Source organism: Chroicocephalus ridibundus, chromosome 2 (assembly GCF_963924245.1).
Source record: "Chroicocephalus ridibundus chromosome 2, bChrRid1.1, whole genome shotgun sequence".
NCBI lineage: Eukaryota > Metazoa > Chordata > Aves > Charadriiformes > Laridae > Chroicocephalus > Chroicocephalus ridibundus.
Window position 1 is genome coordinate 103,040,638 of NC_086285.1, and position 24,806 is coordinate 103,065,443.

Genomic DNA, 24,806 nt, shown 5'->3' on the forward strand with positions numbered 1-24,806 from the left:
TAATCAAATGTAACTGAGCATAAAAGCCTACCAAATCAGAATGGTTAAAAATTACTAAGTAAGCTGGAGAAAGATAAGGACCCGCACTTAACAACTCAAAGTATTTTGGGGACTTCCCCTAGCATTGGACAAATATAGCAGCTGTGGTTTGTGGGAACACCTATAAAATCAGACACTGTGTGTGTCTGTGACCATGTTGTCTGGTTCTGAGTGGATTTCTACTATTGCTTGAAACAGTGGAACTCTTCCAGTGCCAAACGCCCGCAGGAGAAATCTAACAGTCAAAGATTCCTCCCCCGTCACTTCTCATTTCCAGCTCCCTGGTTTTATAATCAGTCTTGCCAATACCAGGAGAAACACTGCAGCTTACAGGGATGTTCACTTGAATGGCATCCAACAATAGAAAAGTGGTACAAGATACAGATCCAGAGTCGCAAGAGGAAGTTCTGCAGGAAGAATCATCATGATGGTGTATTTCCCAAAGACAGCACGACGTCTATCGAGTCCAGCCCTCTCTGTGCAGATGACTGATTCAGCTCTGAGCTTGTGAGGTCTGATAATATGAACAACCCACAGCACATGGCACAAGTACCCAAGGAATACCAGGGAAGACCTGACATTTATAACTATGGTCCTTTATTTGCCATTACTCCAAAAAAAAAAAAGGTATGGAATTTAGAGCCAGTCTCAGAATACGACACTTAACATAGTGTTGCACTAACAGGTTTCCTTGGTCTTCAAAGGTGACAGGAATTCAAGCAATTTAAGAGTCCTCTTGTTCTTTCTGAATATAGGCTTATTCTCAAGTAAATCCTGCTTGTAAATCTACTCTCCTTCTCCTACAAAACCCATCTTGTTTGCAAGAAACTAAAGAGAAAGCCAACTAGCAGAAGGAGGTCCATCCTCTTACAACAAGGCACAAAGAGGAGATATGGTCCTCTTCCAAGAGTCAGCAAAGGTCTCCACAGGGTCAGAGAGATCTCCAGGTTATCTAAGAGGACGTGCAGTGCAAAACAGCCTCAGGTATTTGTTACACGGAATGAATGGTGTCCCCAGAAAACAAGGGGAAAAGAAAAAAGAGAAGCATTGGTATAAGCAATATGTCACAATAAAATAGTCTCTCTGGCAATTAAAAATGTCAAAAAAATCTAATCAAAATTATCCACTGTTTGAAAATGGGTGATGTAGGGGAGAGTCAATGTGCAGCTGCTTCTCCAGAAACGAGTGCTGCCAGATCTCAGGAATGAATATGTGCAGCTAGCCTGCTTAAAGTCTTGACACTTGTACAAAAATTTCACTGATGTAGTATTTTAGCACTTGATTAGATAATGACTTGCAGACAGTAGGTCTTCCTTCAAAGATTTACTTGCGTACCACTTATGCAGCAGAACACTTTTTCCTCTTTTCAATTGCTATGTTGTTATGAAGATGGTAAAATTAGAGAGTGGTAGAGAGTGGAAAATGTTTCTTTCATGAACCCTCCCTTTTTGGCTGAAACACTCTGAATGCTGTGGTAATTTGAATATGATGATTCAGTCCAGCCACAGCAATAACCTTACCTGTTACCCACTCTGACCATGAAGGTTCCTTCTCAGTGCAAGTCATTGAATATGCTGCCCTGAGAAGCCTAAACAGCCTAAATGCTTATAGACAATCAAATAAGCTATGACTGTGGACTACAGCAACACATACCCTAAAGATGTTTTGTATGTGTGCAAAAAGAAAAGTCCTTATTTCTCTTTCAAGAAATAAATCATTCAGGCATTTTGTTTCAGAGGGCAGAACTGAGAGTGCTCTAAATCAGTAGAATATGACTTTAAAAAACAAACTTGTTCAACCGTTCAGTTGTGTTGGGGACTTCTTGACTCAAGGTAACAGCTTCAAGCCTAACTAAGCAGAGAACCGCAATTGGAATCCAGGATTTATAATTCAAAGTACAGGTTTCATCAAAAACTAGAGGCTTGTTGATAATCTGAAAGCCTCTTATTATTTCCATAAAGGAACTCAATTTATAAATCATACCAAGAAAAGATCAGTGGGAGTGAACAGATGGAGTCAAGGAGGTATAATTCCATGATTGTTGATTTACGCATTTTATCCTGTTCTCAGTGTAGCCTCTCTTATAATCTTTACTTGTATTTCAGGTCTTCTATTATTTTACTTTTCCTATATCTGTTCTAAATACATCCAGTACAAAGGACCTGGACAGGGTCCAATGAAAGGATACGAAGATGCTGAATGCACTGGAGCATCTCTCCTATGAGGAGAGGCTGAGAGCCTGGAGAAGAGAATGCTCAGATGGCATCTCATCAGCACGTCTAGATACCTGAAGGAAGGATGTAAAGAAGAGGGAGCCAGGCTCTTTTCAGTGGTGGCCAGTGACAGGATCAGAGGTAATGGGCACAAAGTGAAACACAAGACTCTGAACATCAGGAAATACTTTTTCACTGTGAGGTTGACCAAGCACTGGCACAGATTGCCCAGAGAGGTTGTGGAGTCTCCCTCCCTGGAGATATTCAAAAGCAATTTGGACATGATCCCGGGAAACTGTCCCTAGGTAGCCCTGCCTGAGCCAGCGGGTTGGATCAGATGACCTCCAGAGGTCCCTTCCAACTTCAACCCTTCTGTGATTCACTAAGACAATGGTTTTAAATTTAAGGGAAAGCTTCAGGCTACTGGAACCAGCTAACAAATGAAAGAAGAAATTTTCCCATGGAAATATATCCAGTATAGGCCATAATTGTAACAATAAACTCAAACGTATGAGTTTAGTTTCAAAATCGGTTAAATCTTGTTGTGGAAAAATTTTCCTTGCTTACGTAAAGTAAAATCTAAAAAACATATTTATACCAAAAGAACAGAACTTGTCAATCCAGAAAATAACTTTAGCTGAGAGATTTTGAAAAGAAAACTCTGGAAAAACAGAAATGTTAGGGAGAGACAGTGGGGAAAAACAGAATGCCTGATAATCCCTCTGCTTGCACTGCAGTGGAATCCTGGATCCTCAGGCCAGGAGCTTTGGTTCAGGTAAACAGCACTCATAAAGCAGTGCTGAACACCATTACAGTGCAGATAATGCACTGAAAGCAACATCATTCTCTGCTTCCCTACCCACCTCAAGTTTTAATTTCTTAATTGTCTGTGAGTGGCACTGCAGTGACAGGCGTGTCACATCAGAAACATGTCTGCAAGCTATAGAGGGTGGCCTGCTGCGCTAAATATTCAAATACTACAAGAAATAATAGCTGTCCTTCCTTAGGACAGCCTAATCTAAAGAGTCTAATGAATGAGCCTAAGGAATCTGAATCAAAGTAGTAAGAAGTCCATGTGTGTTATTGAGCTATGAGATCAACGGCCATGGATACAGTAAGAGGAGATGAAAGCTGGAACAGACTGCAAGTAATTGAGGATACTGAAAATCAGGCCAGCTGGGAGGAATCCTTTGTTGCTTTCTTCTTAAAAGGAACAAATCCAATTTCCATTAAAGATAAACATCGGTGGGAACTGGATGGCACCAAACACATAAATGAGTAAAAGGAAATGACCCACTAATATAAATGCTAAATCAGAAGAAAGACAGAAGCCACACAGTATGTGCTATCCTGCCAGAACTAAAAAAATAAATATATATAAAAGAGATTTAATTGAAGGGGAGAAATGGGTTAGAAGGAGGGAGAGCAGTTGGTGAAAGTGACCAGGAAATCCTGAAATTGATGGTTCTCCCAGCAGCAGCAATCCAAGGCACAGCAACATGAAGACACCAAACCTAAGGAAGGGAGACTTCAGTACACCTGGCGAACTGGAAGGCAAAATCTCAGAGGACAGATATCCAAGGGAAGTAGGAGCTGGATGTTCTTTGAACAGACCAATGCGCAGGGGATAAGTGTAAACCGTGTCAGTGAAGAGTGGGAAATACAAGAAAAGACCATCATAACAAAATCCTGAGTTCTTCAATGACTGGAAGCTCACAGAAAATATTTTTTTAAATTAATAAAATAAAGCACAGGTGTATAAGAAGAGAAACAGAAAAGACGATGCATAAAATAAGATGTAGGAAGAAAAGGAAGGGTCTCGAAAGCATTCTGGAAGCCCTTTGCCAAGGACTTGGAAAAGTACAAGGTTGGGAAAAAAGTCTTCTGCTACTCAGCAGAGGAGGAGCTACAGACAATGCAAAACCAAAGAAGTTTAAGTGTTTATTGCCTCTTTTTGCTTCTATTAGCTAGGGTCAGACAGATACTGACACTAAACACCAGCATCAAGGCTAGTACCTCTGGTACTTGGAGGAGTTTAATATTTGCAAGTTAGTTGTTCTGGTGAGACTCATCACAGCATATTCTGAGAATGAGCTGAAGCACACCCAGAGCTATTAGCTCTTAGCCTATGAGAAATCATGACAGAAAGGGGAGATTTTGAAAGACTAGAAGAGGACAAACATGGAGTTTAACTGGAGAAAGCACGGGAAGAGGAAACCAAAAGATAGTAGGACCACTATGCTGAGCTTCAATTCCTAGAAAAATACCGGAGAAAAATATCAAACAGCCTATTTGCAAAGATGTAAATGTAATAAAAAAGAAGTAGAAATCAACAGATCTGTCAAGGATATGTTGTCATGTTACACTAAATTAATTACCTTCTACAACTGGACATGTGGATGGGAAGAATAGATATTACTTGTCTTCAGAAGTTTAAAAAGGCTATTCCTACTGTCTCACAGTGTTTTCAAAAGTAAACTGAAGAATCTTGTTGGCAGGGGGACCAAGCTTACTTAAGAAACCGTAATCTGAGAAAAGGTATCAGTTATTTGTTGTACAATGGAAGGATGCATTGCACATACCCTAGCTTAATTTTGAAAAAAAGACAAAAGCAGACCAACAAGAATGATTAAAGAAAATATAGCCCTTGAGAATAAAACAAAGGAGCGGGGCAGGGCTGTTTTGTCTAAGGAAGAAAAGACTGAGGGAAACATGGGACACCTTCATGGCTGTAAACGCTTGGATGCCACAAGAAAAGGGAATAAATTGTTCTTCTATAGAAGGAGGACTCGAAGTGCAGTAGGAGAGCTCCAGCTTGGATGTTAGGGATTGACAAGGAAGGTGTGGAATCATTCATGTTGCAGATTTATAAAAACATTAGACAAATGACCCTCAGGTTTAGGCACAGTTGATTTTTTACGCAGGAAAGTCCACTACAGGCCTTTTTCCTAAAATCTTAAATTCTGCATGGAAGCAGATGAACCAACATTTGTAGACAAATTTCTTAGACTCTACAGAAATTCATCTTAAAATGCATATATAACTTTAGCATAAAGCAGGTCAAACAACGTCTCCATACTTGACTGTCACTAATTTTGGAAAGAACTGGATTACAATGTAAATATAAAATTCACCGAAACTTTGAATATGTTTATTCACAGAGTTAATTTATGACTCTACATTCCTTATTTAGTCATCCATATATCTCTCAGATTTTCAGTTTTCAAAATGAAATGAAGTCTGGAAGTAAGAAAATACAGAGAAGGCATTGAAGTCTGAAATAAACCCAGAGAGTCAAAATAATACTGCGAGGAACTTTTTGTTGGGATGACACTGTTTTTGTGTGTGCGTGCATGTTGCTGCGTTTGTGTATGTGTGTATAAAAACAAAATACACCTTTCTGCATGCATAAAATGACCAGATGGGAAAAATAACAAGCTATTAAATTGAATTACTTTTTACATAAATTATGTAGTGAAATATTTAAAGTACCCCCACTTCTTGAATAATAAAAAAAAATTATCCATATTGAGGGCTCTACTTTTGCCATCTAAGACGCCATCAACAGCATCAGTTATCATTCATAAGGATTAACACTGATGAATGGTATGTTGAAGGAAACTTTGAGTGGCCTACCAATACAAGGTTAAGTTACACCAAGAACTGAAAGATGAGAAGCCCTAGTTGTAACTCTATTTGTCTATCTAAATTGTCGTAACTACTTTCCTTACAGGTACTGGGAAGCTGAAGTTAGCTGTCTCTCAGAAAGGATCTGAGATGCTAAAAGAACAAGGTGCTATTCTTTGTACATAAGTTTACAGAATTAATACCTATACTAGAAGGGAACAATTTAAACGATCAACAAAAGGCAGTCGGTTTTGAAGTGGAGTAAGACCACCATTTTTCCGCCAGTGGAAAAACTGAGAAATAAGAGGTACTAAAGGATGCATTGTCAAGAGTGCTAAAGGAAGAGAGACTACAATTAACCAAGATGGAATATGGCCAAGACGGGGGCCCACAAGCTCAAGTGGTCACAGCCCCTAAGTACCACTCCACTCCCACAGGAGCCCCACCCAAGGCAAATTTTTGTCAGGGTCGAATGACCGGCACGGCTTCCTGTAGCAGCTGACGTCTCTCAGTCTAAGCACTGGTTCAGATCCGTGACGCTTGGTACAAGAGATCTGGTGAGATTGGAAGGTTACCACTGCAAGCCATTTTGAAGTGCTTATCAGGAAAATGCAAAATGACTAAATGCATATAGCTTAGGGGGGAGCGGGGCTATTAATAGAGCCAACTGATAACAGAGATACGAAGACTGTAAACCAAGTAGACAGAAGAATTGTTCTGAAGCCAAAGGAAAACATTTCTAAGAATGAGGGAGGGAATCCACCACAGAGACTCAAACTGAATAGCAGAAAAATCAGATCTAAATTTCGGAAAAGAAACAGGCCTTTGCTTAAACAACTTAAATAAGATGAACTGGCCACATGCTTCAAGGCACTAACCTGTAATGGTCACCAAAGAGGGAACAAACGACTGATGAATAGTCTCTATCCCCTAATACCTAATTCTCTGCAAAATTATTTTCATACTTGAAATCAATACGGTGAGGTCACTCTATGCCCTTTAATTGGCTATTGATCTTTATAAATACAATATTTGTGCTACACACCGAGTATTGCAGCGTAGCTACTGAAAGGACACCTAGTGGTAAGTAAACGAGTATGTCTAGAAACCACTGGGACTGTTGAAGGTGTGTAATTATAATTGTCACGGGAATTGCCGAACTGTTATGCGTTGAATCTGCAATGTCATATATGAACTTATGTGCCAAATAGCACTATTAATTTATTTTTTTTAAATGGCAGACAGCATCCTTACAAGCACTTTTTAAAAACATGGAATTTAAACTTAACTTCCTTAAAACTCACAGAACAGGCTTTTAAACAAAAGATGCACACGCCTGTGTGTCATAGATTACAAATTTCAATGCCGTGAATCCCCACTGCATCAGTTTCAGGAATATCGGATAGCTGAGCAGAATTCATTACAGATACGTTTTGCGTGATATTCAAGTCAAATTTCAGCCATCATTCCTTGGGTCCTCTATTGAGCCACTCTAAAATATCCGAAGCAATCCCTCCCTTCTTGTCTTTCTCTCCTATGAAGACAAACAGCCGAAGCATATAAACTGTAAACATTCAAGCTAATTTAACTCTTTTTCTTTTTTTTTAATGTCCACCCAACTTTATAGTCGCTTCTTGCCTGTATTTATTCCACACCCCTTAATATGTACTAATGGCCTTGTGACCAGGAGATGCCCACAACAGAAAGCTGTATTCCAGATGGAGTCATGCTGGTCCCATGCAGAGAGGGATTATAACCTTCCTGTGTAGTGACACGCTGCCTCTGGGCAAACAGACCAAAATCCACACTTGGATTTCTTGTTTATGTCAACATATCATATTACAAGCACAGAACAATTTGCTGACCACTGTCCCTCTTCGATTATTGTTTTTATGTTCCCTTTTCCAGGTTTGTCTCTTCTGTTGAACACCAGTTCCTTTGGGTTAATTTTCCCTGAGTGAACTAGTACGGATTTGCTAGGTCAGTTTTTCCAGATACATTTTATTTTATCCAATTTTATAACATCCCTGTATGCCGCTGGCCTGTTCTCTGTCCTCACAGTGTTTATAACAGCTCACAACTTAGTACCATCCTTTGATTTAAAAAGCCACAAACAAGCCATTTCTGCTCTTCTGTCCTCTTTCATCACTACAAAGATCAAAACACTGGGGATGGATATTTTCTGTTTGCTTTTTTTAGGTGACTTCCTATCGAAGTTTTTGTTTTAAAAACACCAGATTCTGCCTTATTTCTCCACAACTACAAGGAAGCAGATCGTGGTGTGCTGTGAAGCTGAGGCTGCAGCTCCTGCTCTTACCCAAAGGTTAGCACCCATTCCTCACCCAGCGCTGTTTCTAGGGCTCACCTCTCCTCCACTCCACCCCTCTGAAGCTCCAGCCTCCTCTCGCGTCTTAAAATGGCATGTAGTTTCCTTCCTTTACTATAAACAACGCTTTCTGTAGCCTTAGTTTCATGATGTAAACATTTAAAAATAAGAATGAAGGGAACACAAACTATGTGTTCAGTTAGGTAATTTGGGGATTAAATTAAATGAAATCTCTCGAAGCATGGAACATTTCAGGGTGATGAAGTCTGGTTTTACTTGTTTTCCTTTTATCCCATCCCTTTAAAAAAAAGGAGACAATGAATCTTTAGAAACTCCGGCAGAAGAGCAGTAAAGGCAGCTGAAGACAGCTTATTGCTTGTGAATCCATGAGAAACGAAAGTAAAGCTCAGAGGAAGGGGCCATAAGACTCAGGTATGTGTTCAAAGGGAAAGAGAGGCACTCTGTAAACTGCAGGATGCTGGAGGCCGGGCAACCAGCTGCCACAGTTGACATGGGAGGTTCCTGCTATCAGTAATGTCACCATCTGTAATCTGATGTCAGCTCGTAAAATGCCCTGCAGTCCGCCAAAGCCTCGTCAAACTGGCATTTCTTTCACATTAAAATATATTTTAAAAGCAAGAAACCAACCAACAGATATTATTATCCAGTCAAAACAAAAAAAAAAAATATAGGGCTCCCTTGTATACACTGTGCATAATAAAGAATAGTAACAGCAAATAGTAGTAAAGAGTAGTAAAGGAAAAATAATGTCCATAAAAAGGTACTTCTCTTTATCTCTGAGGTCCACCTATAAGTTTTGGTCAATTATACTCCTTCAAATAGGTTTTTTTTTCTTTTTTTTAAACAACGCTAGAGAGGATTTTCATTGTTAAATCCCTAATCCGGATTTTCCTCTTGTGAACTCTGCAGCAACAGAAGAAACTAAAAATGTCTACGAGTTTGGAAGGATCCTTATTATGTGCATCTGAACGTACACATTTGGCTTTCATTGTGCAGTGTGCCAGGCTACAAAAACAAAGCGTACCCTAGTACAGCTTTAGTCAACACTTTAACCTTTGGATCTCGCTTATCCTGACAGAAAGGGATCTTTCTGGCCTTTCAGGCAAACCCATTTCCTCTTGGCATACAACAAACACAGGTAATACGGTAGTTGCTTGACTTTCACATCGTATTTAAACAGGCATTGTGAACATGCACGATAATAGCTTCAAAAAGGGAGTTCGAAGTATCTACAGGTATTACATCTGCCTCAAGACTCTTTGCTGGTTTAGGGATTTTACAGTCATGTTTTCCTGTCTCCTAAAGCCTGCTGAGGAAGGGTGGGAGTTATCTAATTATTTGGTGAAAAACACAGAAACGGCATAGGAGGAAACGCACAAAATTTACAACGCAACATCCCATGCACAAAATAAATTCAATAATAGATATTTTTTTCTTCCTTTATCAATATAATACTACTTGTTAATTTTACTCGGGTTTAGTACAAAGCAGCAGTACATTAGATGGAGACTTTTAATAGGATATTGATATCTTAAAGAGACCTACCTTGAAAGAAACTTTTGACTCGGAGATAGCTGACACTAAGGCGCAAGACGGAAAGTTTGTCCAGCTTCGATATGATGTCAGGTGGAAAAGGCAGGAGGCTGGCCAGATGGTCCAGTTCTGCGTTCAGACGGTCCCTGTGTCTCTTTGAAGGATTCGATTTTTCATTCCCGACTGCAGGCCTTCTGTGGTGGAGAACACATTTTCGATTACCTGTTTTACCTCCAGATAGTACCACCAGAGACTGAGATGTTGTCTGCAATTAGTTGATAACAGACACATCTAACCTAGCTTCTATGAAAATCTTTAAAGTTTCTGTCCCCTGCCAAAAAGAGATTTACCATTCTGCGTCTGCCATAGTGCAAAGACATGGACATTGGGCGCTCTTTTCACATCTGCCCAGTGAAAAACAGATGAAGAACTGATATCTCTTACTTACAAACCTCTCACTTTAGGGGAATGGGTACTGTCTTCATGTTCTAGTGAATACCAGGAAAAACAATTTCTCATCTGTGTTGTACAAATGAGGGTCAGAACAGCAGAGGAAAATTACCGTGAGTAATGCATGAACCCATTCAATACCCACTGTATTCATTCAAAGTATCTTAGTTCCGTCCATTTAATGACTCAAAGTTAACCTGTGGGTCAGGAAATAATTAAGAAAAGAGCCTGTCTTTAGACATGATTTTAAAAAGTATAGGAAGCAAGGTGAAAAGACATTCTTTCCTCAAGCTCAAAAACCCTGTGAGCATTCTCACATTTATCTTCCAACATCAGTAATAACAAAGATAAGAAGTTGGTTTCTCTCTTAAGAACACTGATATTCCTCCCAAAACATAAAGACTAATATTACACGGATTTCTAAGCCAAGCACTCCTGGTCCATCCCCATTTCATGTCCCTCTCATGCAGCAGACAGGACCAGATACCTCAGAAAAGCGATTGTGAAAAATGCGTTAAGATTAAATACATCACAAATGAGGAAGCTCGATTTTGGGGTGTTTTCTTCTCACAGAAGGCGTAAGATGCTGTTGTCAAGAGGGAGAAAAAGAAAAGCCGGTGCACTTGCACACAGTCATGGGAACCTGATTTCCAGCGCAACAGCGATGGGTGGTCAGTGCTGAAGCACAGACTTGTCAATGAAGCAACAAGACCTGAGTGGTAAGTTTGAGAAGGTGGTAATCTCCAGCAGACAGCCATTGCTGGACCCAGCAGCAGTCCAATGACTACGACACCAAAAGGATGTCTGACCTGTGGAGAGCAGTAATTTCGTGGGAATATAGCCTATAGTTGAGTAGAGGCTAAAGAACATAAGCTTTTGCTAATTGTTTTTTACATCTGACAAACCAGCTGAAGCAAGGAAGCAATTTAGGACAGAAAAAAATTAATACCAATAAGGAAAATTAGACTGATGAGTTCAAGGGGTAAAAATTGCCAAGACTAACATGGAATAGGAACAGAAATTGTTCAAACCTATTTACCACACAAAAAAAAGTGACTGTTCTGTGTCAGAGAGGTATGGTTTAAGGCAATTATATGGACTGCATTTGTACTGAGCATAAGGAACAGTTTTCTGGAGATTGTAGGGAACGGTGTAAAAACACTACAGGAGAAAGCTGAGGACAGAGTCTTCCTGAAAACTCAAGGAAATGATTCAGTAAGGGAGTGAATCCAAACAAACAGGGGTTTGATGTAAATGGTAATTAGGTGCCAAGTGGATGCGATTTAAAACAATGCAAGTTCCATGGAAAGGCTAGCTTAGCTATCCATAAACAGAAAAGGGCAGGCAGGGAAATTCTTCAATGAGCTGTTTTGAGGCAAATGGAAATTCTAGCCCTTATTTTGAGCTGCAAGTAGAAGGTGCTTGTGGTGTTTGTTTTAAAACAGGGATTCTCAAACTGTGTAAATCACGTCTAAGCAGAGCCATAGCGTTCACTCTATGATACCTCTTTTAATCTGCTTTTCGTGCAACACGACTACAATAAAGTAGCACATGTAATTAAAACAATAAAACTGGCATTTCCTTCTTTGCATTGGTAAACCATCCAAATTCTGCTGTGCAGGAACAAGCACTTGTACCCGTACAAGATCCACCTCACCAGTCCCTGTTCGGTGGGAACCGCTTTGTGGGAGCTGGGGCAGAGACCATTTTCTGTGTTCGGCGGCAGTAAGGCATTGAGCCATTTGCACTTTAATGATTCAGTGTGCCCATGACACACAGACCCGCCACTAGTGTAAACCAGTTTGGTGAGCTTGCAGAGGAATTTCCTGCAGCTACAGCTCTGTCTGCTGTTCGCTGCCCTCTGAGGGAGCCCTACCCTGTTAACAAAAAGTTCACTCTGAATCAAGTTTTTAAAGTACGCTGAAGCGTTAAACCAGCAGATGATCTAAACTGAGAAAAATCTAATCACCTACTATGACGGCAAGGTTTCAGTAAGAAGCGAAAGGGAAGAGGAGAGAGACCATGAGATGCAACAGATAGGCTGAGTGGAGAGACCATGAGATGCAACAGATAGGCTGAGTGCAAAGTACCAGCAGATGATTGCCATGAACGTACTGACCAGAACCTGCAGCCACTGAGCTGCGCTTGGGCGTTGCGTAGGCATCCTGGCAGAGCTGAGCTCCAGTGCCAGCTGTGCATGTGCAGATGTTCACCATCTCCTATGAGCGAAAAGGACTGAATGAGAGAAAGCCGCTTGAGAGAAAGGAGGCCCCTTTTCCACCTTCTAACTCTTCTGGGTCTCCATAGCAAGGAAAGGAGGAAGCAGAACTAATGGTCAAGAAGACACCAGACTGGCAGAGCAGATGAGAGGTAGGATAGTGTGATACCAAGTAAGAGGAAGGGCTATGCCACAGAGGGCTTTAAAATGAGAACGAGGAAGCAGGAGGGAGCTGCACCTCCTGAGGTCTCTGTTTACCCTGGCACTGGTAGGGTTCTGGATGAAGTGGGCAGTTTGGAGCAGTTATAGATACACTCAGAGCTCGGGCGGCTGTAGCTTGCCTTTAAAGAGCTGTAAAACATTACAAGAAATGTTTTGTGGAGGGAGAGAGTTTTACAAGATGCCAGGGTTTGAGACGAAGAAGTGGCTGAAGCTCTCAAATGGTAACTGTCCTGAAGCACTGCCTTAGCATTTCTAGTGTAAGTATTACTTTCAGCACAGTGGCTTTAATCTGAGATTAAAACCAAGATCTCTTTAGTTTTCAGATGCTTGAATTACCCGTAAAATGTTAGATTTCCACAGGAAGCAAACACTTGGTAGAAAATATTTCCTTTAGTCAAAACTACAGTTCTCTGGCTGAAAAGTATATCTGATGGAAAATTTTCAATCAGTCTGAGCTCCAGGTGTTTGAATTGAGTCCGTAAAAGCCAAAATTCTTTAGTGTAGACCACATCTAATGGGGCTTGTTTGGAAGCTTTCTGGGGCAAAAGGAGAACAGATAGGGTTTTTTATTTATTTGCATGTACAAAAGTAGAACTTGAACCCAATGTATTGTCTGAAGAATAGCAACCTAACGAAGACAGTATCTCCTAGTTCTGTGTAGAGAAGATGATGACACATATTAGCTGCTCCCAGTAAATCAAGTTTTCCACACATTCTTCCACAGTCTTGTGGGTCTCTGCATTCTCCTGTGGAGCTGCTTCATACATTTTCATCATTACTCTGTAAAGCTACCTCAGAATAGAATTTCTGTGCCTGAAAAAAACGTGAATGTAATGAGGGATATAATTCTGTGATATCCTGGATTAAAAGCCAGCTGCAGGATCACGACCTGGCTTGACAGCCTCGTGACAAAAAGCTGATGGAGAGGCAGAGAGTTGGCCTTCTGGGATGCACTGAGTATGGGTAGATGTGAAAGTCCCAGTTGTTCTGCAGAGGGGAGAGCTGCACCTCTGTCCTTTAAGTCCTGACCATCAAAAGGACTAATCCATGAATCCCTACAGAAAATCAAGTATCCTGCTCAGACTGGCACCTGAGCTCACTTATTCCTTTGTCAAGAGAAAGTTAAATTCTAGAGGCTATTAATGTTAAAAAGAGAGGAATCATCACTAGGACTGGCCAAAAAATTCCTATCAACTTTTTTTCCTGTGAAAAATTAGGTTTTTCAACTGAACAAATACCCCTGCCTGCCTTTCCCAGAACAGGTGGCAGCATCTGCCATGATTTGTTATCAGAATGACAGGGGAAAAGTAGAACAAGGCTGTGAAGGAAAATATGCTATGCTATCAAACAAGAGAAAAAAAATGTAACAAAAATGGTATGACATGGATCAAAATCATCGTTAAATATACTGTTCCATTAATAGGCTTTGTCTACCCTTCTAAATTCAAGATAAATGATTTGAGGCAGCATAACAGGAAGGATACCTCAGAGTCCTGAACTGTCAGTAAGATCTGCAGGGCTGAAGGACATAGACCATGAAAGGAGCTCTGTCAGCCGCTTGGTCTTGGGCATTCAGAGCCTCTTCAGATGAGAGTTAGGAAGTCCCTGAGTGAGGGAATGAGCACAGGAAAGGCTCACCAGAGACCAAGCCCACAAACAGATAAGGTTTGAGGAAGAGACCAGTGTTGCTAGCAACTGAGAAATCATCCTCAGCAAGCGATAAGTAACTAACCACAGCAAACAGAGGGCTGTTTCCAGTGTGGGAGCTCAGTATTCTAATGATCCAAAAGATTGTCTTCGTTTTAAACAAAACCAAGTTTCTTAATCAGAATTGTCTGTGTTCTGGCTGGATACGCTCATGCTCAGGTACCTGTACTGCAATCTCATAGAAAACCTATTTTCAAGGTAGCATTACTTGCAACAGTTCCCAAGGTGAAAACTTGGTTCCGTCAAAGTAAGTGAGAATTTGCTTCTGGTTTTGTTGAAGCCAGAACTTCAAAAAAAGCTAATGGGGACACTTCTGTCCTTTGTCAGCAGGTAGTTTACTTAACTAACTTAACTTTAATTGCATTTATCTATAAGTCATTATTGAGAGAAGTTCTTCGAGTTGCCATATATGCTCCAAACATGAAGCTTAATGTTTCTCAAAGCAACTGCAACTCTCCCTCCTTTCTCACAAAAGTTATGATCCATAAACTGTTCTGCAGAGAGGTTATTTCATGTACTGGAGTGGTTCCATGCCTCATGCAGTTATAAAGTTTAATATCCACATCCATACTTGAACAGCAGTGCAGAAATGTTACATACGTTTTGCATTTAACACTCAGGTTTTGCAGGAAGAATTATTTTCTTATGTCATTTTCTTTGCCTGTTGTCACCTATGATCTATTTTACACTAAAATAAATATTTTTCTAAAGTGGGAACAAGTGGTTCATGTGCAAATACTCTCCAAAATCCGAACAAAATCAACAGATTTCACTCAAACATTCAGAGAAACTCCCCTTTGAGTTTAGACCAATATATACAATTTTAAGCCAAGTGGGTTATTTTTAGAAGTTCTGAACAACTGAAAATAGGGAAATCTGTTTTAGTTACCTTCTCATCCTTAAATTGTCTGTGAAGGCCACCAGTGCTAGTTCATAATTTTAACACAGTAAAAATGTGTGTTTCATAACCATATAATCAAGTGTAACACAGAAGATGTGGGACGATTATATTAAAAAGCTTCATTTCAGAGAGTGGTTTATGACATCTGGAAATCATTTTACATTTCAGTGATAGCAACCTTTTTTTCCCTCCCATTTCAAGCATCTTGTAGTAACGGCTTCCCATTGCTTTTTTTTCTTTTTCTGCTTTGCCTTCACACATACAATTCCTCTATCCCATTTTTCTTCTAATGAAAGTGATCCCATGGTAAATAGTGGTTCGAAAATGATGTGTTCTTTATGCAAAAAGTGAGTCACCAGCCTGCTTTTTCAGTTGGCTGAACTGACCCACTTTCCAGGCTCACACATGCAGGACATAGCGATGCCCCAAGCAAGGCTAAGCCAAGGAAGGGGGAAGGGGGGAGCGCGATGCCAGTGCATTGGTGCCACTCCACACACAGCTTCTCAAAAGGCTCCTTCAACAGGCGGCGGGGAACACAGAACCGCGGAGGCAGCAGCCACCCCTCCAAACCATTGTCCAGATGACATTTGGTCCACCAGTATCTTCTGCCCATGAAAAAGTGCTGTCCCTCTCCACTCCTCACACCACAACCGCCACTGGCTTCCTTCTGGAACACCTAGTGATGGGTAAGGATGGTTTGACCCATGCTCGGCATCCTTTCTGGGGCCAGTCTTAACCATGAAGAGCCAGCCTCCTGACCAGGGGTTTCTCGCTGGAGAGAAAGATATAAGGTCTCTCCTGTGCCAGCGGACCATGGGATGAAGGGACTCCTTCTTCTACCTCACTGCTAGCACGTACGTTCAGAGGGAGATGCCTCCTGATGAATATGATACTTAACTGTTTCTGAATGGGTTTCCTCCTTTTCCTCCCAGCATATAGGCATTCCCCCGGAGGAATCATTGTTTCAATGCTGAAAAACAAAAGGAATAGGTTTCTTAGTTCAGAGGTTTCTGTGTTTCAAACCGCTGTACGAAATGACAGCACCGAGAAAGTTCAACCGAGGAAAATGTTTGTTCCTTGAGTGTGGCGTTCAACAACACTAAAAAGCACAGTGGCATTAGTTAAGATAGAAGCTTAAGGCTTATTCCAATTTCCTACCTTAATATTATTAGAATATTGACGTTTATATTCAATTTTCATTTTTCCAAATTAAGCATACTATACATGGTATAAAAATGGGTATAAAATACATCCTGTTTACTCGATATCCAAAATTAATTTTTTTTCCTTCTAGGCTCATTTTTAAATTCAGCTAAACAAATAATACTACCCATCGTCTTCTGCAGGAGGATTTCACAGCTTTTTAAATACACAGGAATATAATCTTCCATTGCTGACACTGTGATAAGTGGGATGCAATTATTCAAATCAGCATTCTTCCAGGTCTTCACATCCTCATTTTTAAAGACTAAAAGTGTATCTGTCAACAGCTCAAGAAATGACACACAGTGTTGTGGTGAGCACTAGGATCCAACCAATGCAGTGTTGAGGGAGGTGACAATTTTCAGACAAAACTTAATCGTGTTATTGCTGCGTTTGAGCCTTAGAGACATTGTAAGCTCTGAAACAAGTCTTTGCATTCAGTCTGTTTAAAACTTCTGGTGATTAGCCGAATAGGAAAGTCCCTTGATTTTCTGTCTCAAAGAGTATTTTAGACTTGCTGCGTGCTGTTCAACAGTGGGCACACGCTGCCTGAGAGGTTACTATATCTCAAGAGTATTTGGTGCTTTATGTAAGATGTAAAATTAAGAGGACCTTCTACGTCACGTCACTGAATCAAATCCCATGCTATTGAAGACACCTATATCATGTAACGCAAATCATAGCCTTACTGAACTTCGTTTAAAAACTCTTTAGGGGAGCTTTGCTTTTCATTGAAAGACAGCTTTCTGATAACTAGAAATCTTTTGCTTTCCAGCTTAAATTTGTTCATGGTCATTTTATGCCCATTTGTTCTTCTGCCAACATTGTCTTTTGGTTTAAATAGCTCTTCCTCCCCCATTGTGTTTACTCATTGGTGTATTTTTAAATATCAGTCATATCTTCAGTCAGCCTTCATTTTTCTATTCTAGGACAACCCAAACTCATTTATTCACCTCTCATGTTACAAACTCTTTATTCTTCCCATCACCTAAGGAGCCTTTTCTACCTCATTTCAATCAATCAGTCTAAAACATAGATAAACATAGTCATGCACTGTATATTAAGTGAAATCTAAAAATATTTCAGACATGCATATATGTATATATACTTACATAGTGACAAACCCTTAATTCTTTATGGGAATTATCTCACTTGATAGTTGTGTGAGTGCATTTTTGTTTTTCATAACCATTATCAAATTCATGGCTCACAGTCATCCTGGCCTCACCTAATATGCACAGTTCTCTGTCTTCATGTATAATTTGCAATAAATAAATGCACAGTTTATGGAGAAAATATAAGTTTTAGTGCCAAAGTGCCCAGCCATCCAATTCATACAATTCATCTCCAGTTCATTTTTGTTGTGTGAGAATCGTCGCCTCTTCAGTATTGATGGTGCAAACAACTAAGTTTATTGCTACACTCCTGGTTTTGCATGAACTTTCTTAGTAAAACTGTCTTGTCTCCAAACTGATAGTTGAATAACTCTACTTGTTGTTTCCCTCCTGATCAGTCATTTTCCTCTCAGCGTGTCCTGTTGACCCAGTTCCTTCCCCCAACCCTTTCAGTTCTTTACTAGTCCTCAGCAGCACAGCATCCTTTGCTAAATTCAGATAGATTAGGTTAGCCGTATTTCCCTGATCTGGAAAATCAGTTATTGTATCAACAGAAAGCTATCTGATTACTTTTTCAAAATCATGTAAACCTACATTCCGTTTTTATTCCATTACACAACTAACCACAGGCGTTAATGGTTCTTTCCTTGAGAATTCATTCTAAAATGACGCATAGTATAGAGATCAGACAAATAGGTCAGTAGTTGCCTTCTCTCAGTTATAGCTGATGGTGGAAACACCAGTCATTCTCCAATTGGAGCAGTTTCAGGTACAGAGTTCATCAAGAAATAAACAAAACCATTTTTTTTCACTATTACTGGGACAATTTCATGAGACATTAGATGGGTGAACTACCTGGCCAAAGTCTATGAGGGATAGTCTACAGTGCAATAAATACTGCCCTGGGCTAAGAAAGTTTGCTTATCCCACAGCCTTTGCTTAAAGGGAGGCTTCTTGCCGCCTTCAAAGACCTTGTTAGGTTAGGCTAGTCTCAAGCTCATTTTTTGCAACAGTCTGCCAGTTTTTAAGATCTCATCTACCCTGGTGTGTTTTCTGCTCCAGTGGGAAGATGAAATGGTGTGAAGAAGCCAAAAGCATTGCTGCAGTTTCTTGTGAGACCTTACACTAAAAGTTATTTTCTTTATATTGTAATACTTTTGTGTTCTGAGTCCTTCCCGTCCATAATATGAATCTATGACTCACAGTTCATGTTTCAAAAGAGTGTCACATGCTAGACTTCCCTTCTCTTGCCTTCATGAGCAAAATTACAAGGAGGAGAAAGACTTGGACAGCATAATTCAACTGAAAACTGAAAGTTAAGAGTTCATTCAGTTTCCCAAAAGGACCGCTTTGTTTTAGAACCCATTCTGGTTCAGTTGATTAATATGTGACAGCAAACAGAAATAAATTAAAAGACCAGTATTCAAACAACTGAAAACCAGGAAATAAATAGCAAACAATATGAGCTAGAATTTATGAAGTGTAAAATTCTGGTTAAGAAAGATAAAGGCCCAAAGGAAAATTCACAAGTTGCAGCGCTAAAGAGAAAAGATAGTGGCCTTTTTAGAAGAATATTGTGAACAAAAGAAGTCTAAAAAGTGTATAGAGTGCTTATCAGATGGAGATGGCTGTATGTTAGAACTGCATAAAAGGTAAGAGTGTTCAACAGACTTATTTCTAGTCTCTGAAAAGAAGGAGAATCATGCACTTGCATCAAATAAGAATACACGATGCACTCTTCAGGCTTTCTACAGGAACTTTCTACAGAATTAGGACAAGGCGTTACCACAGCAACATGGTATGAAGCACTGCCTCAGCAACTGAACACCAACGTCCTAGATACGCGGACAGCCGAGAGGTGCTTCTGCTACTACCAATGTCAATAGTGGCATGCAGATAAAATGAATTTGAGAATGAATGCATGGGAAAAAAAAAAAAAGAAAGAAGTCAGAAGGCTCATGGCTAGTGGTTCTAAAAATACATCTGAAAACAGCACTTGAAGTTGTTGAGTTGCATAGAACCATAGACCAAGAAAACATTGCTTTTAAAAACTGGAGAAGAGCACATATTCATAGTCCTGCCCGGACCATGCCCTCTTCTGATCGTCTGTAAGCTCTGCTCTCCACCGCTGGGACAGAAGAGCCCATCTCCACCACTGCAGGTGGCCAGGGGCTCCTTCCCCTACCAGCCCCCCTGCCTCACATGTGAATGAGAAACGGAAAGAAGTTGGGAGGACGGCACTCAGCTGCTCAGAACAATTGCGCTCTTTCCTTTCTCTTTCTCTTTCTCTCTGTAACACTTGAGAGTCCTCACATGCTCTCCCCCTGTTTGAGGAGGGGATGAAGATGAACCCAAAGCTGCAACCTTTCACCCCTCCAGCAGCAGGAGAAGGGGCTTACAAGCTTAAGGAGCTTCAGGAGGAGAGCTAGGACTGAAAGGAACAGAATTGCTGGGGAAGGGCAGATGTGGACCATGATCATTCACTTTCGTATGTCAGATGCTTTTAATCACTGCTGACATTAAGTCGTAATGAATCGGAACACTGGGGAAATCCAAAGGACTGAAAGACAGCTGCTGTAAGACAATCTTCAGAGAAGGGAAACATAATGATCCAGCTAACCACCGGATGGCGAGACTGACATCCATCTCAAGCAAAATACCAGAAAAGCTGATAAGAAAGACAAATGACATCACTTAGCAGAATTCTATGGAATATCATGCTCTTTGGAGTGAAACTTACTCATGGAGACGTTATCACCTCTAGCTGATAAAGGAATTCACTTGTATTTGTAAATCAATTAATTTAGCAGCCCACCATTCTGATTTTTAAAAGACACAACGAAATATTAAAGTGCACAGTTTCCATGAGTAAAGAATTGGTCAACTGACAGATAAAAAAAAAAAAGTAATCATAGAGAAATCACTGCTAAATAGAAAGGTTTTTTTAGATTTTACAAGCATCAAGGTTCAATACAAAGCCATTGGTGATAACACTTGCAAAGTTATAAAAATTTAGAAGAGCGGTAAATAATGCAGAAGATATAATGAAATAGAGCAATCTGGAGTGTCCAGTAGGCTGTTTCTCTATATCCACAATGCATCTTAATACAGCCAAATGCAAACATTTGCATCTCAGAATATGGAATGGGGACTGCCTCCTGAAATGCCAGCAATTCTTGAAAGGAATTAGGGATCAAAGTGAAAACTGAATACAATCCATCCCCTGAGCTCCCAGGGAGGAGCTGCTGCAAAAGCAGCTAATGCAGTTGCTGACCTCAGTGAAGTGATTTTACCTCTGTTTACAGATATGATGAGACTGATGCTGGAACGGCGTGTACAGTTCCTACGTAAGTGCTTTTCAAAAAATGTTAGAAATTGGAAAGGGCGAGGAAAAAAGCTAAAAAAAGTGCTTGCGGGATGAAGAAACTGCCTTGCATAGAAAAAAGAATTAGGCAACTTGAGTAAAGTGAAGTACTTCCATCGGGAAGATACTGGTGCTGAATTATTTTGATCCGAAACACAGCAAGTACGGAGAGAGTCAGATATATCCAAATAAGACATAAGGTGTCAATCTGTAACATTGTGAGTATTTAAACACTGGGGCAAGCTACAAATGGTTTAATGGATCCTGCACCTCCTGCTGTCTTGAAGTCACTGTTAGGTGTCTTTCTGTAATGTGCACTTTACCCTAACAGAAGTTATGCTTCAATTAAATACAAGCAGTTGTGCTGAATGCAGGCACAGAAAAAAGGATAAATTTGGTAGCCTTGGTAGCTATAGGAGGTCAAATTACATTATCCAATGATCTCTCCTTTCATTAAATTTTATGAATCATTTCCTGTCCGAATGTGATCACATACCATGCATTCAATGCCTGAACTACATAAAAGGGCTGTGCAGACCACAGCTTCGGAGCGGCGCAGGTTTCAAAGAGGCAGCCTGGGAATAAGAAAGTTGTGTTCTCATCCCTGCTCCACCACAGAACCGCAGCGGAGCTTCCCCAGCAGCTTCACCAGCAGCGCAAGAAGGGGACGGGGCTGGAGCACTGCTTGGCTTTTCACAGGATTATGTGTTGCTTCTACCTTGGGAGACAGCAACTCTGGAAAAAGAGTTCCACTCGTGACGGCTGATCAACAGAACAGAAATCTACCTGCCTGCTGTCACAGAATCGTCACAGAAGGACAGGGGTTGGAAGGGACCTCTGGAGAACATCTAGTCCAACCCCCCTGCCAGAGCAGGGTCACCTAGGAAGGCACTCAGGACGATGCAGCCTTTGGTGTACGTTCATTCAGAGCGCAGTTCTGGGTGCCTTCAGCTGCGGCACTGGATGCTCTTCACTTTCAGAAACCAGATCAAGGCTCCCAGAAAAACGAGGATTGATGCCTCTGACGTCGCTGGCTGTAGTCGCGTGCCTCACATCGCGCAGTCCTTCCTTCACAGGAAGGCGTCCAGGCGGGTTTTGAATGTCTCCAGAGACAAAGATTCCACCACCTCTCTGGGCAGCAAATTAATTGTGATTAGCATGTTTCTGCTAAATGCATTGCTTCTGATGAACAGTCACGTTTTAGGAGAAAAGATGATAATGGCTTTGGATATATTATCTTTACAAATAGCATGCAATACTGTGATGAGCTCAAGCAGCCCCGCTTCAAGAGAAACTGGAGCAGAAAGTCACAAAAATGATGAAAGTCTGAGGAAATGAGCTCCACAGTCAGAGTCCAGGAGCTCAAACTGTTTGGGTTATCATGAAGAACAGCAAGGAAGAACTTCCTCACAATAAGTAACTACGTTATGTAAGAAACAAACATTTCGTGACAGAGATCAAGCTAATTCTAGCAAGATCCAATTTGCAGAATTTGAGGCTAATTAAATTCAAATTACAAATAAATGAGGATAACTATTAAAATAACTTCCCGAGGACTGTAGAAGACTCTCCATCACTGAGCATTTTTTAAATCTTAATGTTTTCTTAAGAAAACTGTTAGACTTGTGTGGCGAAGAATTTGTTTAAGGATATCTGATGGTCCATGTTATACGTGTGATCGAAACAAGACCACAGTGGCTCTTTCTGGCCTTAAAATTTACTTTTCTGCCTCAGTCTTCTCTCCAGTGAAAAAGGAAGAAGGTTAATTCGCAAACCTGAAGAGCTGTTAGAAATGTTAATTGACTAACAAAAAGCTATATAGCGCTTGACTCACAGAGCGTGGTTCTGCAAGTACCAGGGATCACATATTGGGCTTACAGCACAGCTAAGGTTGTCTGACATGGCACACATAAAATCTCTTTTTCATTTCCTCTAAAGAAAATATGTACAAATTTGGCTATGTTTGAAGCTTCTGAAAAAAAAAAAAAACATCTCCAGTTTGCGTGTGCTCAGGAGATCTGTTGTAGTCTGACAGTTATCTATAGTTTCTGCCTGAGCTGAGCACACGTCATCCCCTTCATTCCTCCCACAGGCATCTGCACTATACATATGCATCCCCATGTGCTTTACATGCCTCCCCTCGGAGCAGAGCAGCAAAGGCAGAGCCAGACTTTCCCTCTCGCTGTTCCTCCTCATCCTGGTGTGCTCTCCCTCCTCCAGCCGCCCCAGCCCAGAAACAAGGGGCTCCAAATTTAAGGCACAGGAATGAGGAGTTGGCGGTGGGAAGGACTGGGAGGCATGCTGGGAGGAGGCAGGGGGGGGACAGAAGCCGACTGCTTGTAGTCCTGAGTCTCGGCATCCCTAAGACCTGCAGGCAGATGCTGTGTTTCGTAACACTTCGGAAAGGGATCACTGGGGAGCGCTGCTTTTGAATTATAGAATCATAGAATTGTTTAGGTTGGAAAAGATGTTTAAGATCATCAAGTCCAACTGTTAACCCAGCACTGCCCAGTTACACTAAACCATGTCCCTCAGCACCACATCTACACATCTTTTAAATACCTCCAGGGATGGTGACTCAACCACTTCCCTGGGCAGTCTGTTCCAAAGCTTGACAACCCTTTCAGTGAAGAAATTTTTCCTAGTATCAAATATCTAAACCTGCCCTGGAGCAACTTGAGGCCACTTCCTCTTGTCCTATCGCCTGTTACTTGGGAGAAGAGACTGACCCCCACCTCACTACAGCCTCCTTTCAGGTAGTTGTAGAGAGCAATAAGGTCTCCCCTCAGCCTCCTCTTCTCCAGGCTAAACAACCCCAGCTCCCTCAGCTGCTCCTCATGAGACTTGTTCTCCAGACCCCTCACCAGCTTCATTGCCCTTCTCTGGACACTCTCCAGCACCTCAATGTCTTTCTTGTAGTGAGAGGCCCAAAACTGAACATTAGGACTTACTTCAACATAACCATCCAAAATATGGGATTTTCCCAGAAATTAGGTGGCCTGCACCTCCCTACTGCAGTTTCCTGCCCAGGTCTCCTGCGGGCTCCTTTGCCATCACTGCCTATGTTACGGGAAGAAGTCTGAGCATGCGGAGCCAGCCCCACTCAGAGAGCTTAGGGAAGGATCTGGGGCTGTAGGAATGAGGACCGCGCGATGCGAGGCACGCGACTACAGCCAGCGACGTCAGAGGCGTCAATCCTCGTTTTCTGGGAGCCTTGATCTGGTTTCTGAAAGTGAAGAGCATCCAGTGCCGCAGCTGAAGGCACCCAGAACTGCGCTCTGAATGAACGTACACCAAAGGCTGCATCGTCCTGAATGCCTGGCATTGAGTAAATGAGAATATGTCTTTCAGATTTGTCTCTGCAAGTAAGTCCATATGTCTCAGCAGCATAATGAAGATTAATTCAGCAGCGGTTTTGATGTACTTAGATATTATAGTCACAAATATCACAAAAAAGTCTGTAACAGAATTCATAGCGCTGTGTTCAGAATGGGATTTGAACAATTCATCATATGGAGCTGGGACCACAAGGTGAATGAGGATAATAAAAACAAAATATGCAATTTCTATTTTTAATATGAGATTAAGTTTAGTGCCTGTCCACATAGGTGAGGAATTCACATTTCGTCTTTAACTCCTGGGTTGCCTAATTTGCAAGTGCTTGGCTTTGAAACATGGCAGCCCTTTTAGCTACAGGGTGGCTATGCAGCTACACTCTTCGGGAATCTTTAGCAGAACAATAATTTCAATCACTATTCTTCCCTCACAAACAAGTTCATTTGGGGACTAAATTATCTCATCAGCCCTCCTTTCTTTATTTGTTTATATAAGAAAGCCTGAAATTAAGTTCAAGGAAACTTTTTTTGA

At 41.0% G+C, this 24,806-nt stretch overlaps 1 protein-coding gene across 1 annotated transcript in view; it reads right to left on the reverse strand.

Moving 5' to 3' along the window:
- The window catches only part of AHRR (aryl hydrocarbon receptor repressor), an 85,359-nt gene that overhangs the window by 50,909 nt on the left and 9,644 nt on the right, over positions 1–24,806 (reverse strand). Inside the window, exons 2-3 of the mRNA XM_063323976.1 lie at positions 16,156–16,227; positions 9,772–9,953 (exon numbers count right to left, since the gene is read on the reverse strand). Coding sequence (XP_063180046.1) covers positions 9,772–9,953; positions 16,156–16,217 — 244 coding nt within the window. The 5' untranslated portion in view covers positions 16,218–16,227. The remainder of the gene's footprint in view (positions 1–9,771; positions 9,954–16,155; positions 16,228–24,806) is intronic.